Raw genomic sequence first — 13,179 nt, 5'->3', positions numbered from 1 at the left:
TACCCAAAATGGGGGTTGGGGGGCTAAAAAGGCAAGAAGTGACTGGCTTACAAGCTTTCAAGAGGGAACCTAGAGCCAGAGGGCCTGGAGCAAGGTAGAATCTACAGTGAGTAGTATTCAATTTGACTAGGCAGGGCTAATGCAATGAAATACAGATGGGGCTCTTGTGATACAATAGTGAAAAATTGTTATCAGGACTGATTGTGGAAATGTAAAGGTAGACGTTTTATAGCAAGGAGGGGAGTGATTAGCTTTTCAGTCTAGGAGCGGAGGTCCCTAGGACCCTCAAGGGAGAAGAGCAGAGAGCAGGACCCTACCCAGAGAAGCAGTGATGCCTGAAATGGAGGCAGAGAAGATGATGTGGAGTGCTGGAGCAGCTGGAGACTTTAGATCCAGAGAGGGAGAGTGACTGTGTGCTGAAGACCTGGGGGGCACGGGGGAAGGACTGCATGGGGGGGATTGTAACCATGGCAATGAGACGATATAGGATAGAATGAATGTAAAACTAATGTTCTCCCATGTAAACTACCACACAATTCACAATAAAACATTTAAGAAGGAAAAAAAAACAAAAAAAAACTACAAATAATAGTAGCATGACTACAGCTGATTGTTGAAAAAAAGACTAACAAAAGCTTGTTTTGAGACAGTGATATTATTTTAATGATACTATCCCTGTGTACTAATTGTGTTTGAAATTTTTCTTTAGGGACAACTATATAAATTTTACAATGAAACAATAAACCCTATTCTTTACTATGACAAGGAGAGAAAACATGAAAGGATGGGCCCATTGAACAAACATGCACATACTAACAAAACCTGGATCTTGGCTTATACAGCTGAAGGCAAAAATGATTTTCTCAGAAACGTGATGGCAGCTAAAGCCATTTAAAAATTTTACTTCTATTTTCTTATAGTATTTTTTAAAAAACTTTTATGATTATAGCATCAAGCATTTCATTAATACTAAATTCTGAGTTATTAGATTTTAGAGGCTAACCCACTTTGATAAATTAGCTTTATTATGAGGCTTACATATGGGAAAATCTCAGAGAAGTATCACTGATCCAATATAAATAATTCAGAGTCCCCTATAAAGTGACCAGTAACACAAAGGAGGCATGCATTCCTTAGAATAAGTAAACACTGAAATCAAAAGGGCAGAATTTGCCTAATGACCAAATTCTGAGGAAGGCAGGCAGGGTTAGGTAAGGAGGAGCCATGGGAACGGGACATAGAAAGTGGCACATTGTGGGGATCATGAGATGAAACAAATGTGTATGAAATGCTGATGGAAAACTGATTTGCTCTGCAAATCACTCAATTCACAATAAAAGTTAAAAAAAAAAAAACCCAACTAAGAGAATCCGGAGTCCCAAATAAATTATATCATATGTTATCTGCCCTCTGTAACAAAATCACCTTTTTCTAAGCTAACAAGTGTTCACTGAGCTCTGCCTTACAAGAATTCAAAATAGATACAATATAATAGTTTAACACTTTTAATTAATGTATGTGGTTAAGTCAGTCAAAGGTAATGTTCAATATCCAAAGATTGTATTAAATATGTACAATTGTTAATTATGTCTGTGGTCTGAGACTGTGCTTTACAAATAGAGTTTAATATGAATGAAGTAAGCTATTATCATAAAGCAACTTTAAAGGAAAAATATTAAAACGCTAACAGAAGAAACGTGTATTATATAAGTATAACCACTTTAGAACATCGTATTAAACATAAAGTCTACTTAAACTGGCAATTGAGTATCTGAAATCATACCTCAAAGTTTATATTATCACTATCTTCAAATTATATTTCATTAAATAATAAATCAATCCCTTACTAGGTGGCTAAGATACTAGCCATATTAAATGTCTGGATGAAATGTAAAAAAAAAGGAATTAACTAAAGTTGTACAGTTTTAAGAGACCTGTATTGGCAATATAAATAACTACCTCAGTAAATAGAAATTAAATGGCAATCTGAAATACATTTGAAGCTTTTTATTGTGAATTGAATAAAGGTTTACAGAGCAATCATCAGTGTTACATTCAATAGATTATATACTTTGTTTCATCTCAGTGATTACAATATCCACCATGTAATAACAGTTATCCCACTTCCTCCCTGTGGTTCCTGGTTCCAGTACACCTTCCTTTTCCCAACCCTTCTCAACTTCATTCTTAGGTAAGTGCTGCTGTTCTGATCTTGATTGGCTGACCATTCCATTGTGAGCACACCTTCCTATATATACTGCTAACTACTGCTTGGCTGAAATTGGGCCACAAGGGTTCTATTCCAGACTAAAGGGTGGTTGAGAGCAATAGTTTCAGGTTCCTCTAGTCTCTTTCTGATCAGTAAGCCTAACTTTTTTATAATTTTGAGTTTTATTCCACCAATTTGCAATTTTTAAAAGCTGAACAAGATAGCTTGCCTCACTGAAATAATTACACACATGAAGGAACAATGGCATAAATATGCTGACTTAAAGCTGAGGAAGATCATAACCAGCATTTGAAATTAATCTATAATCTAAGTAGGCTATGCCAGATCCTCTGATAATTAAGTTATAATATTTATTGCTCTCTTCTGGTGTTTTAGTCACCGAAGAAAAAGAAAAGACGGCTAAAAACTGTTTCAAACTTCACCCCCACTAACTCACCTGCTGAAATCTTTCTCTGTCTCTAGTTCTTCTTCTCCATGACCAAGACGCAGTAGGTGGCGCTCATCAATGTCTAAAGCCATAATTTTCTCAAACAACTGGTTCAGGGCCTGAAGAACAAAACAAATAGAAGAGTGAGCTTCAAGGAATCAGCAGACTTCTTGAAAAACAAAAACATAGCTTTTAGAAGGATGGGAAAAAATGAGCACTGCAAGGTTATATAAGACTCAGAAATGAAACGTAAGTTTTACATTGGTGTGACGTTACAGAATAAGCACTAGACCGCAAGGTTAGTGGTTTGAACTCAGCAGCTGCTCCTCAGAAGCCCTATACAGGGCAGGTATGAGTCCCGACTCGAATGCACTTACCAACAATAATTTATAATCTAAACAAAAACCGACTCGACGGCACTTAACAACAACAACAAACAAAATAGTATTTTTATTGAGTTCTGAAATTGCTGCTTATTTATGTTTACTTGGCTAAATGAATTGCCTGAAACCCTAAAAATCACATAGTCACTAAACTTCTGCCCTGGTAGTAGTTGGAAACCATATGGGGACAGTTACACCCCGTCATATAGGATTGCTATGAGTCAGAATGGACTTGGTGGCTATGGGCTTGGTTTTCTAATTTGCGAAAAGACAAAGGCTTTCGCTCAGTTGCTATTTCCAAGTAGTTACAACTCTTAAAATAATTAATAGTCACACTGAGTTTTGTTTCACTCAACAACATTTCCAAGAGTGTAGAAAACTAGAAAAGGCTGTAAGGGTGGGAAGAACCCTCAAGCAGTAAGTGTACAGGGAGGATATGTGTATATAGATCACAGAATAGAAAGATAAAAGTGTAGTATTCAAACCTCAGGCTGAAATTCTGAAGTTTTTGTATATAACAATGAACAGAACATTCATTTATAGTAAACTATTCGGATGAAAGCCATTTAAGTGTCATTCTTTTCTATCTATGCAATGTTTACATTTGGTCCCCTATCAAATCCTTATATATGGAGCCCTATAGCTCTGGTAGCGTAGTGGTTATGAATTAGGCTGCGAACCTTAAGGTCAGCAGTTCAGAACTACCAGCTGTTCCGTAGGAGAAAGATGAGGCTTTCTGCTCCCATAAAGATTTACAGTCTCGGAAATCCTGTACTGGGTTGCTATGAGTCGGAACCGATCCCACGACACATAACCACCATAGTTAGTTATGAGATTAGGCAGAAAGACAAAAGTTTCACAGTGTGGAATTATACATGAATAAAAGTATCATTTAAAATTAAGCCTCCACTCAAATATCAACCCTCATTTACCACTATTAACTACCTCTATCTATCAAGTCAACATCTTGCCTCATATACAACAGGATATATAGATATCCTTTGTTTTCAAATTTTTGGCCATTAGAATTCAGAAACTAAGTAGGTTAACAAAAATTTTTCTGAAACATTTCCTGCTATCTGTACTCTTGATATTCACCATGCGGTCTCTATTTGGACAACATAGCATTCCTTACCATCCAAATTTCAGAACCACACAGATGTGCACACTACAATCTCAGAAAAAACAGCAAGACTACATTGTCAACTAGACTGATGCTACAGACCTGCTGGAACTATTTGCAAAAAAAAAGCTGACAAAAGTTTCATCAAGGGAAAAATCAACACTTTGATGGATATCTACGAGGAGGATATACATATCAAGAACCAAGAAGACCCTTAGCAAATAATGATGATTTTCACTACTTTTGCAAAATAAACTTCATGAATTCACGATTTGAGTCACTAATTAAGCAAAGGATACTGTGAAGTCATATCAAATTATGGCAAAATTAGTCAAAAATACTACATCAAAACAATAATTAACATAATTTATTCTCTGTTCATTCTAAGAATTTGAAATTAGGTATAACTATTATATAATAAGAAGTGCTGTAAGATAAGCACTGGACTGCTAATCACAAGGTCAGCAGTTTAAACCCACCAGCTGCTCCTATGACTTGGCACTTAACAATTACATACTAAATTTTAATAAATAAACATTTTTTTCTCAATTAAATAAAATTTTTTCAATAATATTTTAAATGTATCAAGATAGTCTCCCAAGATTATAATCATTGTAATGAAACAAAGTGTATGATTTGTTGGATGTAAAACTGATGATTCATATATATATGTATATATATAAAGTCCCCCAAATTTTATTATATTGTCTTTTGTTGTTAGTGCCATTAAGTCAGTTTCAATTCATAGCGACCTGGTAGAGGGTTTCCAAGGAGTGACCAGCCTGTGGTTCAAATCAACCTTGAGGTCTAGTGCTTATCCTACAGAACACCGGGACTCCAGCATTCTGTATGCTTTTTTAAGTGCCTTCAAGTCAGTTACAATTCATAGTGACTGACTATAGGGTTTTTAAGGAGTGACTGACTGGTGGGTGTAAACTGCCAACCTTGCTGTTTCAGTGCTTATCTTACAATGCCACATCAGCATGTCATAATTACTGATAATTTTCAGAAACACATAAAAACATGTCAGTTGAATGAACTGGGTAGTATTACTAAAACATCTGTAGATTAACTTGATAAATAACAAGAGTAACTGACATTTAACATTCTAAAAACTTAGCACATATTTGTAGACTAATTCTTTTAAAGAACTGGTCAGCTGAAGTCACCATTGTTAGTATATATTCTCAGAAAATAATTCGCTTCAGAGGCTTAGCTTCTCCATGTATGTATTCTTATGTTTCAGGGTGTTTTGAGAGCTGCCAGTTATGGTTTACATTTCATGCCAGGGACCATAAAGTTTACTTTTTCTTCCTTCCTCGTTTCTACACTTAGTGAAGAGAGAGGGAGAGGTAGAGGTAGAGACTCTTTCATTAGCCATTCTATACAAAATGGATTGGTTTTACTGCTTTAATTCTGCTTATAAATACTTAGATATTAGACTTATAGCCTAGAACAGTCCTTCTTTATAATACAGATAGACATTCATATGCATACTTCACAGGGGTTTACATTTAACTCAGTATTTAGTCTTTTAAAAATACTTATTATACTTTATTATATAAATAAGGAAAATTGCAACTAGTAAGAGTTAATGCTTCCAACATCAAAATAAAAGCTCTAGTTTCGTATGGAAAAGGGGGAGGGGTGCTGAACTTTAATTTAATCCACATATTTGACCACACATTGCAATATTCGTTTTTGTTTTTTCCAAAGTTTGTCCTCCTCCAAGAGCTTGGTGGTGCTGTGTGATAAGCACTGGATTGCTAACTGCATGGTCAGCAGCTCAAACCTACCAACTGCTCTGCAGGGAAAAAGATGAGGCTTTCTACTCCTGTAAAGATTCACTGTCTCAGAAACCCTGTCCAGGGTCACTCTGAGTTGGAACTGAGTTGACGGCGATAGGTTTGGGTTTTGGGAAGTAGAATTAAGATGCTGATTTTATAACTCTCTCATATAATCTACCCATGATCAGTAAAATCCATGAATTACTTCCTGCCAAATACTATACTCATTCATCGGCCTTTCCTGGTGCTCTACAACACCTATAAAAAAGTGATCACAAACAGAGACATCTTCGCATTATGCTTTGTTCCCCATTCCCTCCCACCTTTTCTTCTCCCCCCTCGTCCACAGATACACAGTCATTTACCTGATTGGAGTGAGTGACAATTAAAGTCCTCTGCTCTGGGAAGTTATGGTAGATGTTGGATATGATTTGGACTGCCACATCAGTTTTTCCTGTGCCAGGTGGGCCTACAACCTAAAACAAGGACAGACCCATACTAAATAATCACATTTTTAGAAAATGGAAAACTGAAAACTGAAAGCAAAATCATTACAATAAAAAAGTAACTTAAGAACAGAATGGAAAGAATAGTGAGTCAGGTAACTTGACAATTAACCAATAGAAGTTACTCAACTTGAAAAGCAGACAGAAAAAAGATTGAAAGAAAATAAACAGAGAATCATGAATTTTGGAACAATACCAAAAAGTCTAATATTCATGCTACTGGAGTAACAGAAGAGAAAAATGAGTATATATATATATGTATATAAGGAGCTCTGGTAGCGTAGTGGTTATGAATCAGGTTGCTAGCCTCAAGGTCAGCAGTTTGACCAGCAGTTCCGCGGGAGAAAGATGAGGTGTTCTGCTCCCGTAAAGATTTACAGCCTCAGAAACCCTGGGCAGGGTCACTATGAGTCAGAACCGACTCCAAGGTACTTATCAACAATAACAATATATATATAAAGTGCCATTAAGTCAGTTCTGACTCATAGTCACCCTGTAAAGGGTTTCTGACGAGTGGCTGGTGAGTCTGAACTGCTGACCTTGTAGTTCAAACTGACCTTGATGTCTAGTATTTATCCTATGGTGCCATCTCTCTCTCTCTCTCTCTCTCCCCCTCCCTCCCTCCCTCCTTCCTTCTCTCTCTCTCTCTCTATATATATATATGTGTATGTGTGTGTGTGGGTGTGTATCTCAAAACCTACAGACATAACAATCAAACGGCTGAAAACTACAGACAAAAAATCTTGAGAGCAGCCAGAGAAAAATGACAAATTACATATAGTGCAAGACTTTCTCATTTTTTTAAATAAAAGGGAAGAAACCAAAAAGAAATGGAAAAACGGAACTATTAACCTAATAATCTACATTCAGTGACAATGTCTTTTAGGAATGTAATGAAAGTGAATTAAAGGAATTTTTAGATATAAGAAAACAAAGAAAATTCACTGTTGGTAGTCATGTTCTAAAAGAAGTAGTAAAAGAAGCTCTCCAGACGGAAAGATGATACCAGAAGAAATCTGTATATCAGGATTGAAAGAAGAACAAGAGAAATACTAAATACCAAGGTCAATATAATAATAGACTACTCTCGTCTAAAGTTCCTTGAAGTGATAAAATATTAATTCTAAGTAGATGATGAGAAATTATGTACAGTGTAATTCCCCAAAGCAATCACTTGTAAAAACTACATAAAAGATAAGTAGAAAAATAACAATCAAATAGGTAAATTAAAGTGGAACACTAAAAAGTGTTCAAATAATTCAGGAAATCAAGCAAGAAAGGAGAAGAAACATAGAAACACAAAACAAAGAAGAACACAAAAAATGGTAGGTCTAAATTCAATATACAAAAATTACATTAAATATAAATGGTCTAAATACACCAATGAAAAGAAAGACTGTCAGAATTAATAATACAAGACTCAACTGTATGCTATCTATATAGGAAACTCACTTCAAATATACTAAGTGGTTTAGAAGTAAAATCACTGAAAAAGATGGATCATGCAAACACTAATCAAAAGAAAGCAAATTTCAATACATAATGATAAAATGGTCAGTTTACCAAGAAAATGTAACAATCCTCTATGTTAATGCACCCATGTATAAAGCTTCAAAATATACAAAGCGGAAACTGACAGAACTGAAAGGAGAAACAGCAAAACCCCTTTCTCAGGATTTATAAGAAAATCAGCAAGCATAAAGTAATGACCAACATCATCAATCAGATGGATCTAACTGACATTTCAAAAATATTCCCCCAAACAACAGAACATATATTCTAGTGCACATGAAGCATTCACCAAGAGAGGTCATAAATATTCTGGGTCTTAAAACCAATCATAACAAATTAAGAAACAAAATAGAAACTGAAATCATACAATGTATGTTCTCTGACCATAATGGTTAGACTAGAAATCAGTAAGTGGAAGAAGAAATGTTCCAAATACTTGGGAACGAAACAAAACACTTTTAAATTAGTGGTCAACAGACTTTTTTTCTGTAAAGAGACAGAAATAAGAAATAGTTTAGGTTTTTAATGGACCACAATCTCTGTTGCAAGCATTTAATTGTGCTGTGAAATCAGCCATAGACAAATGGGCATTGCTGTGTTACAATAAAACTTTATTTATGAACACTGAAATAAACAGCAAGATTTCCAGATATATGTCACAATTGAAATATTTAAATTAAACTGGGGTTTTGTGTTCAGAGAGAACACACTCTAAAGATTAGGTTCTTGTTTCTCGTCATCATCAATTGCAGAGCACGTATAATAAGCCTTACCATAGTCAGCCCAGGCTGCATTCCAGCACGAATAGCCTCTATCTGTGTATGCGTGAACTGAATTGTATTCCTGAAAATAAGAGTAGATAAAATGTTGGTTAAAAATACAAATGACATTTAGTAAATATTTAGATGATGATCAGAGGTTTAAGCATCTGCTCTGTACTTGTATCTGGTTTGGTTCTCTCATTATCTACAAAATGACCGCTTTCTTTCTCACACACCCCCCGTCCCCCATTGAACCAACTAAAACTGAAGAAATCTTGGAGAAGAAAGATTACAGTTACTTCTCAGTACACTCAGCCCATCACACCTCATCGTCAGTGTCAACATTGTGATTCCCAATCTAGTACTAAGCATGTTACTTAATTAGTCACAGCCCACGTGAGTGCTGCTGCTATATGTTACAAAGGCTCTTGAAGTGCTCAAGTGAAAGAAGTCCTCTTAGCATTTATCTCTCATAAACCAAACCGGCTGCCACTGAGTTAATTCCAACACCCAGTGATGCTATATAGGGTTTCTGAAACCACAAGTCTTTATGGCAGCAGACGTTTTTCCCGAAGAGCACTTGGTGAGCCTGAATTGCGGAACTTGTGGTTAGCAGCCCAATGCCCAACCCACAGCACCTCATTTCTTTTTGAAATATCATGACTATAAAATGGCCCAAAATGTCTGATATATTCAGCTGACTAGTCAACAGGACACAGGTGTCCTGGTATGGTGCTGTGGGTTAAGGCGCTGGAACGGCAAGGTTGGTTTGAACCACAAGGTTGGTGGTTCGAGCTCACCAGGCATTCCTAGGAAGCCCTATCCAGGGTCTCTATGAGTTAGAGCCTAACAACAACAACAGGATACAAGGAAAGAGTACAGAAACAGAAGCGTTCTGGAGCTTTCAAATATTTAGAAACTTTATAAATATTACCAATCCATTTTAAATAGCAAAATCTTATTCATTAATATAATTAATATAGGTAGGACAAGTACCGTTTGGGTTGGTTGTAAGGATAAGGTCCCCTATTAGGAATAACATGAGGTTCAACAACTAAGGTTTTTGCCTCTTCAATGCCTTCATCGTCCCCATCTGCTTCTTTCCTTTTTTTCCCTTTTCCACTTCTTGCTGGGAAAGTTATCCTACAAGACCAAAATATTTATTCATTTTTGCCATTAACAACAATTTACTGAGCATCTATCTTGTGCAAGACACTTTATGGAGGATAATCGTATGACTAAGAAACACTGATGACTTAAAAAACTCACTATTAGTATATAAACTCTGAAAACAGCAGATTTACAAGCATTAATATGAATTAGGAATATAGTTCAAGGTGTTCAGATTAGATTCAGGGAGAACCAAAGATGACACATTTACATAGGTATGTCACATGCACTGTGAAGTGCTTTATATGTGTCCTTCTGTAGTAAAGGAGTTTTACTTGGTATGACTCTTCTATTCACAGTCTTTGTAACTCCCACCATGATTGGGTGGGACCGTGCAAATATAAAGTACAAGACTCTAACTCAGACGTCCTTGATTTTGCCAATCCACCAGCGTCAAACAAGCCATCTCAGATGCCACAAGACAATCCCAGGACTATCACAAAAGGAGAGCCATGAGTGAAGCAAACACATCCTTTGGGGCTCTGGAGCCCTGCATCGAAAAGTGTCACCCGCAGATGCAACATGGAGAGACAGAGCAGCAGGCTTCTCAGCCCTTTGGACAAGTAGAGCTGAGCACCTTTGGGCAGGAGGCTGGCTTGCCTGCAGAACTGGGTGCTCTTTGGACATTCATCAGCAGAGCTAAAGGAGTTTGTAACACTTTCAGAGCAGGGCAGAGGTCAAAGGGCCACGAGACGGCGAGGTCAACTACCATAGAGAAGCATGCCTGCAGCATGGCTCAGGAGCGATGTTCCTGACCGTAGAACCGCTGTCTCCTGAGTTGTTTTGAATCCTTTATTGTACCCTGTTAACTTCCCTAAAAAATCCATATGGTGAGTACTGTCTGTGAGTTATGTGTGACCACTGCAACAAATTACTGAACTCAGCAGAGAAGTAGAAAGAGACAAGGGAGGAGGGGTTGGTGTCAGGATAGGGTAAAGAAAGTTGGAGGGTGGAGGCAAACTCTGAGGCATGGAGTTACAGAAGTAAAAACATTAAAAAATATTGGTGAATTTTCAAGATGCAGTGACCAAAGGAATGGTTTTACCATTAACATAATTAAGGAAATATAATGGAAGACTGGGTTTAGGGGTTTAAAGGATGTTGTTGTTGGTGGTTATGTGCCATGGAGTCGGTTCTGACTCATACTGACCCTGTATTGAGTTTCCAAGGCTGTAAATCTTTATGGGAGCAGAAACCCTCATCTTTCTTCCACAGAACTGCTGGTAGTTTCGAATTGGTGACCTTGAGATTAGCAGCCTGACTCATAACCACTATGCTACCAGAGCTCCTTAAAGAATGTTGTTAGGGGCCATCGATAGGTTCCGATTCATAAGGACCCTAGTCACAACAGAAGAAAACACTGCCTGGTCCTGCACCATCCTCACAATTGTTGTTATGTTTGAGCCCATTGTTGCTGCCACTGTGCCAATCCATCTTGTTGGAGGTCTTCCTCTTTGTCCTTGACTCTCCACTTTACCTAGCATGATATCTTTCTCCAGAGACTGGTCCCTCCTGACAATCTATCCAAAGAACAAGAAATGAAGACACGCCATCATCGTGTCTAAGAAGCATTCCGGCTGTACTTCTCCAAGACGGACTGGTTTCTTCTTCTGGCAGTCCATGGGAGAGTCAATATTCTTTGCCAACACCATAATTTAAATGCATCAATTCTTTCTAGGTTTTCCTTGTTCATTGCCCATAAAGAACATAATGTTTTAGTATGTAAGATTATCAAATTCATATTTAATAGCCAGTTGAAAGCTGTGTGTTTTAATTTCCAACTAAGAAAGCAAGCCTGGGCTACCTCTCATAGATGTACTTATAAGTACTTTGTTTCTAATCCACAGGCAGGAATTCAGGGAATAGCAATCAACTATTGCAGGTACTTTGTTCTAGCTATATCTACTCAAAATTTAAAACCAAAGCTCAGTTAGCAGCACACGTAACAATACTTAAATTTTGTGAAAGTAAGTAAAGTTAAATCCCTCCTCCCCCCTTAAAAACACGCACAAATAAGCTCAATATCGCATTGTCCTGTGTAGTCGTTAGGGAATACACCGTAAGATACAATGACATATTTCTTTAGCCAACTGCTATAAATACATTTATATAGTAGTTTTCAGGCAACAAGTATTTGTTGTCTTATTGTAAAGCACAAGGCTAATTTTGTTGTGGCCTTAAAATAGCTTCTATATCACGAATTAAGAAAACAGATTAAAATAAACGTATCTCAGTTATTCTATAGTGAGGGCAGAAATTTGCAAAACAAAATCCAGATACAATACCCCACGAATTACTTTAGCTAATCGTCCTGGTGGCTGACAACAAAATGCTTGAAAAGAGTATGTCTAGTTCTGACTTTACCTGAAAGGGGGTATCTGCAGGGCTGGGTCATCCACAGTTACTTTAACATTATGCCCAGGAAAGCTGGCTTTTAAATGCTCAATGGAGAGAAATGTATCATTGAAATCAAGGGTGGCAATCTGATTGGGCATTTTTGAATAATGTGCACTGCTTGGATCCCCGTAACCTAAAATGATGTCATGTAGCCAGTCAGGTACCACACAATCGGTATTCATCAGGTTCCGAATAGTCTCCAGCACAGCCTGTCAATACAATGAGAGAAAAGGATTGTGTCACTGAGACATCTCAAACAGTTGCACTTCACTGGAATGCAGAGCTGGCTGCACTAATCCAGCATTCCTAGTTGTTTCGGGGAAGAAGCTATTTTCTGCTGACAGGTGCTTGGCTAGACTGAATCAACAGCTATATTTTCAGCTGATATCATACAGCTGAGTTAAACAAAAGACCAAACTTAGCATCAACAGTCTGTCCATTAGGAGTTCATTTACACAGAATGTCTTAAACGAGTTTACCACTTGATTCCTGTTGGTAGGATGAAATACCAAATCAGACCCACATAACAGTAAGAAAGAACCACTGAACGAAACTCTACAGAAAATACTTCTTCTTAGAAATCCCTGGAGTTTTTGCCTCCTTAAAAGGGGGCTTCAACAAGTTCACGGAAAAACTCCATTATATTTTAATTCCATTTTTCCTTGAACTTTTAGAAGCCCCCTTGTATCTTCTGTAATCCCTCAATGCTAAGAAAACACACATAACAAACAGCACACCTCTCAATTTTGAAATATATCTCAACCCAGAAATATTAAAATTAGCATTGTTATAAATTTTTGTTGTTGTTAGGTGCCATCGAGTTGGTACTGACTCACAGCGACCCTATGAACAGCAGAAAGAAACACTGCCTGATCCTGGGCCA

General features: G+C 37.1%; 1 protein-coding gene across 1 annotated transcript in view; it reads right to left on the bottom strand.

The window, feature by feature from the left end:
- AQR (aquarius intron-binding spliceosomal factor) overlaps window positions 1–13,179 on the bottom strand; it is a 133,892-nt gene that overhangs the window by 51,398 nt on the left and 69,315 nt on the right. Inside the window, exons 20-24 of the mRNA XM_006831906.1 lie at window positions 12,264–12,505; window positions 9,726–9,872; window positions 8,742–8,811; window positions 6,316–6,426; window positions 2,667–2,776 (exon numbers count right to left, since the gene is read on the bottom strand). Coding sequence (XP_006831969.1) covers window positions 2,667–2,776; window positions 6,316–6,426; window positions 8,742–8,811; window positions 9,726–9,872; window positions 12,264–12,505 — 680 coding nt within the window. The remainder of the gene's footprint in view (window positions 1–2,666; window positions 2,777–6,315; window positions 6,427–8,741; window positions 8,812–9,725; window positions 9,873–12,263; window positions 12,506–13,179) is intronic.

Source organism: Chrysochloris asiatica, unplaced genomic scaffold, assembly GCF_000296735.1.
Source record: "Chrysochloris asiatica unplaced genomic scaffold, ChrAsi1.0 scaffold00004, whole genome shotgun sequence".
NCBI lineage: Eukaryota > Metazoa > Chordata > Mammalia > Afrosoricida > Chrysochloridae > Chrysochloris > Chrysochloris asiatica.
The sequence above is the reverse complement of the archived record's forward strand: the minus strand, read 5'-3'. Positions and strand labels throughout refer to the sequence as shown.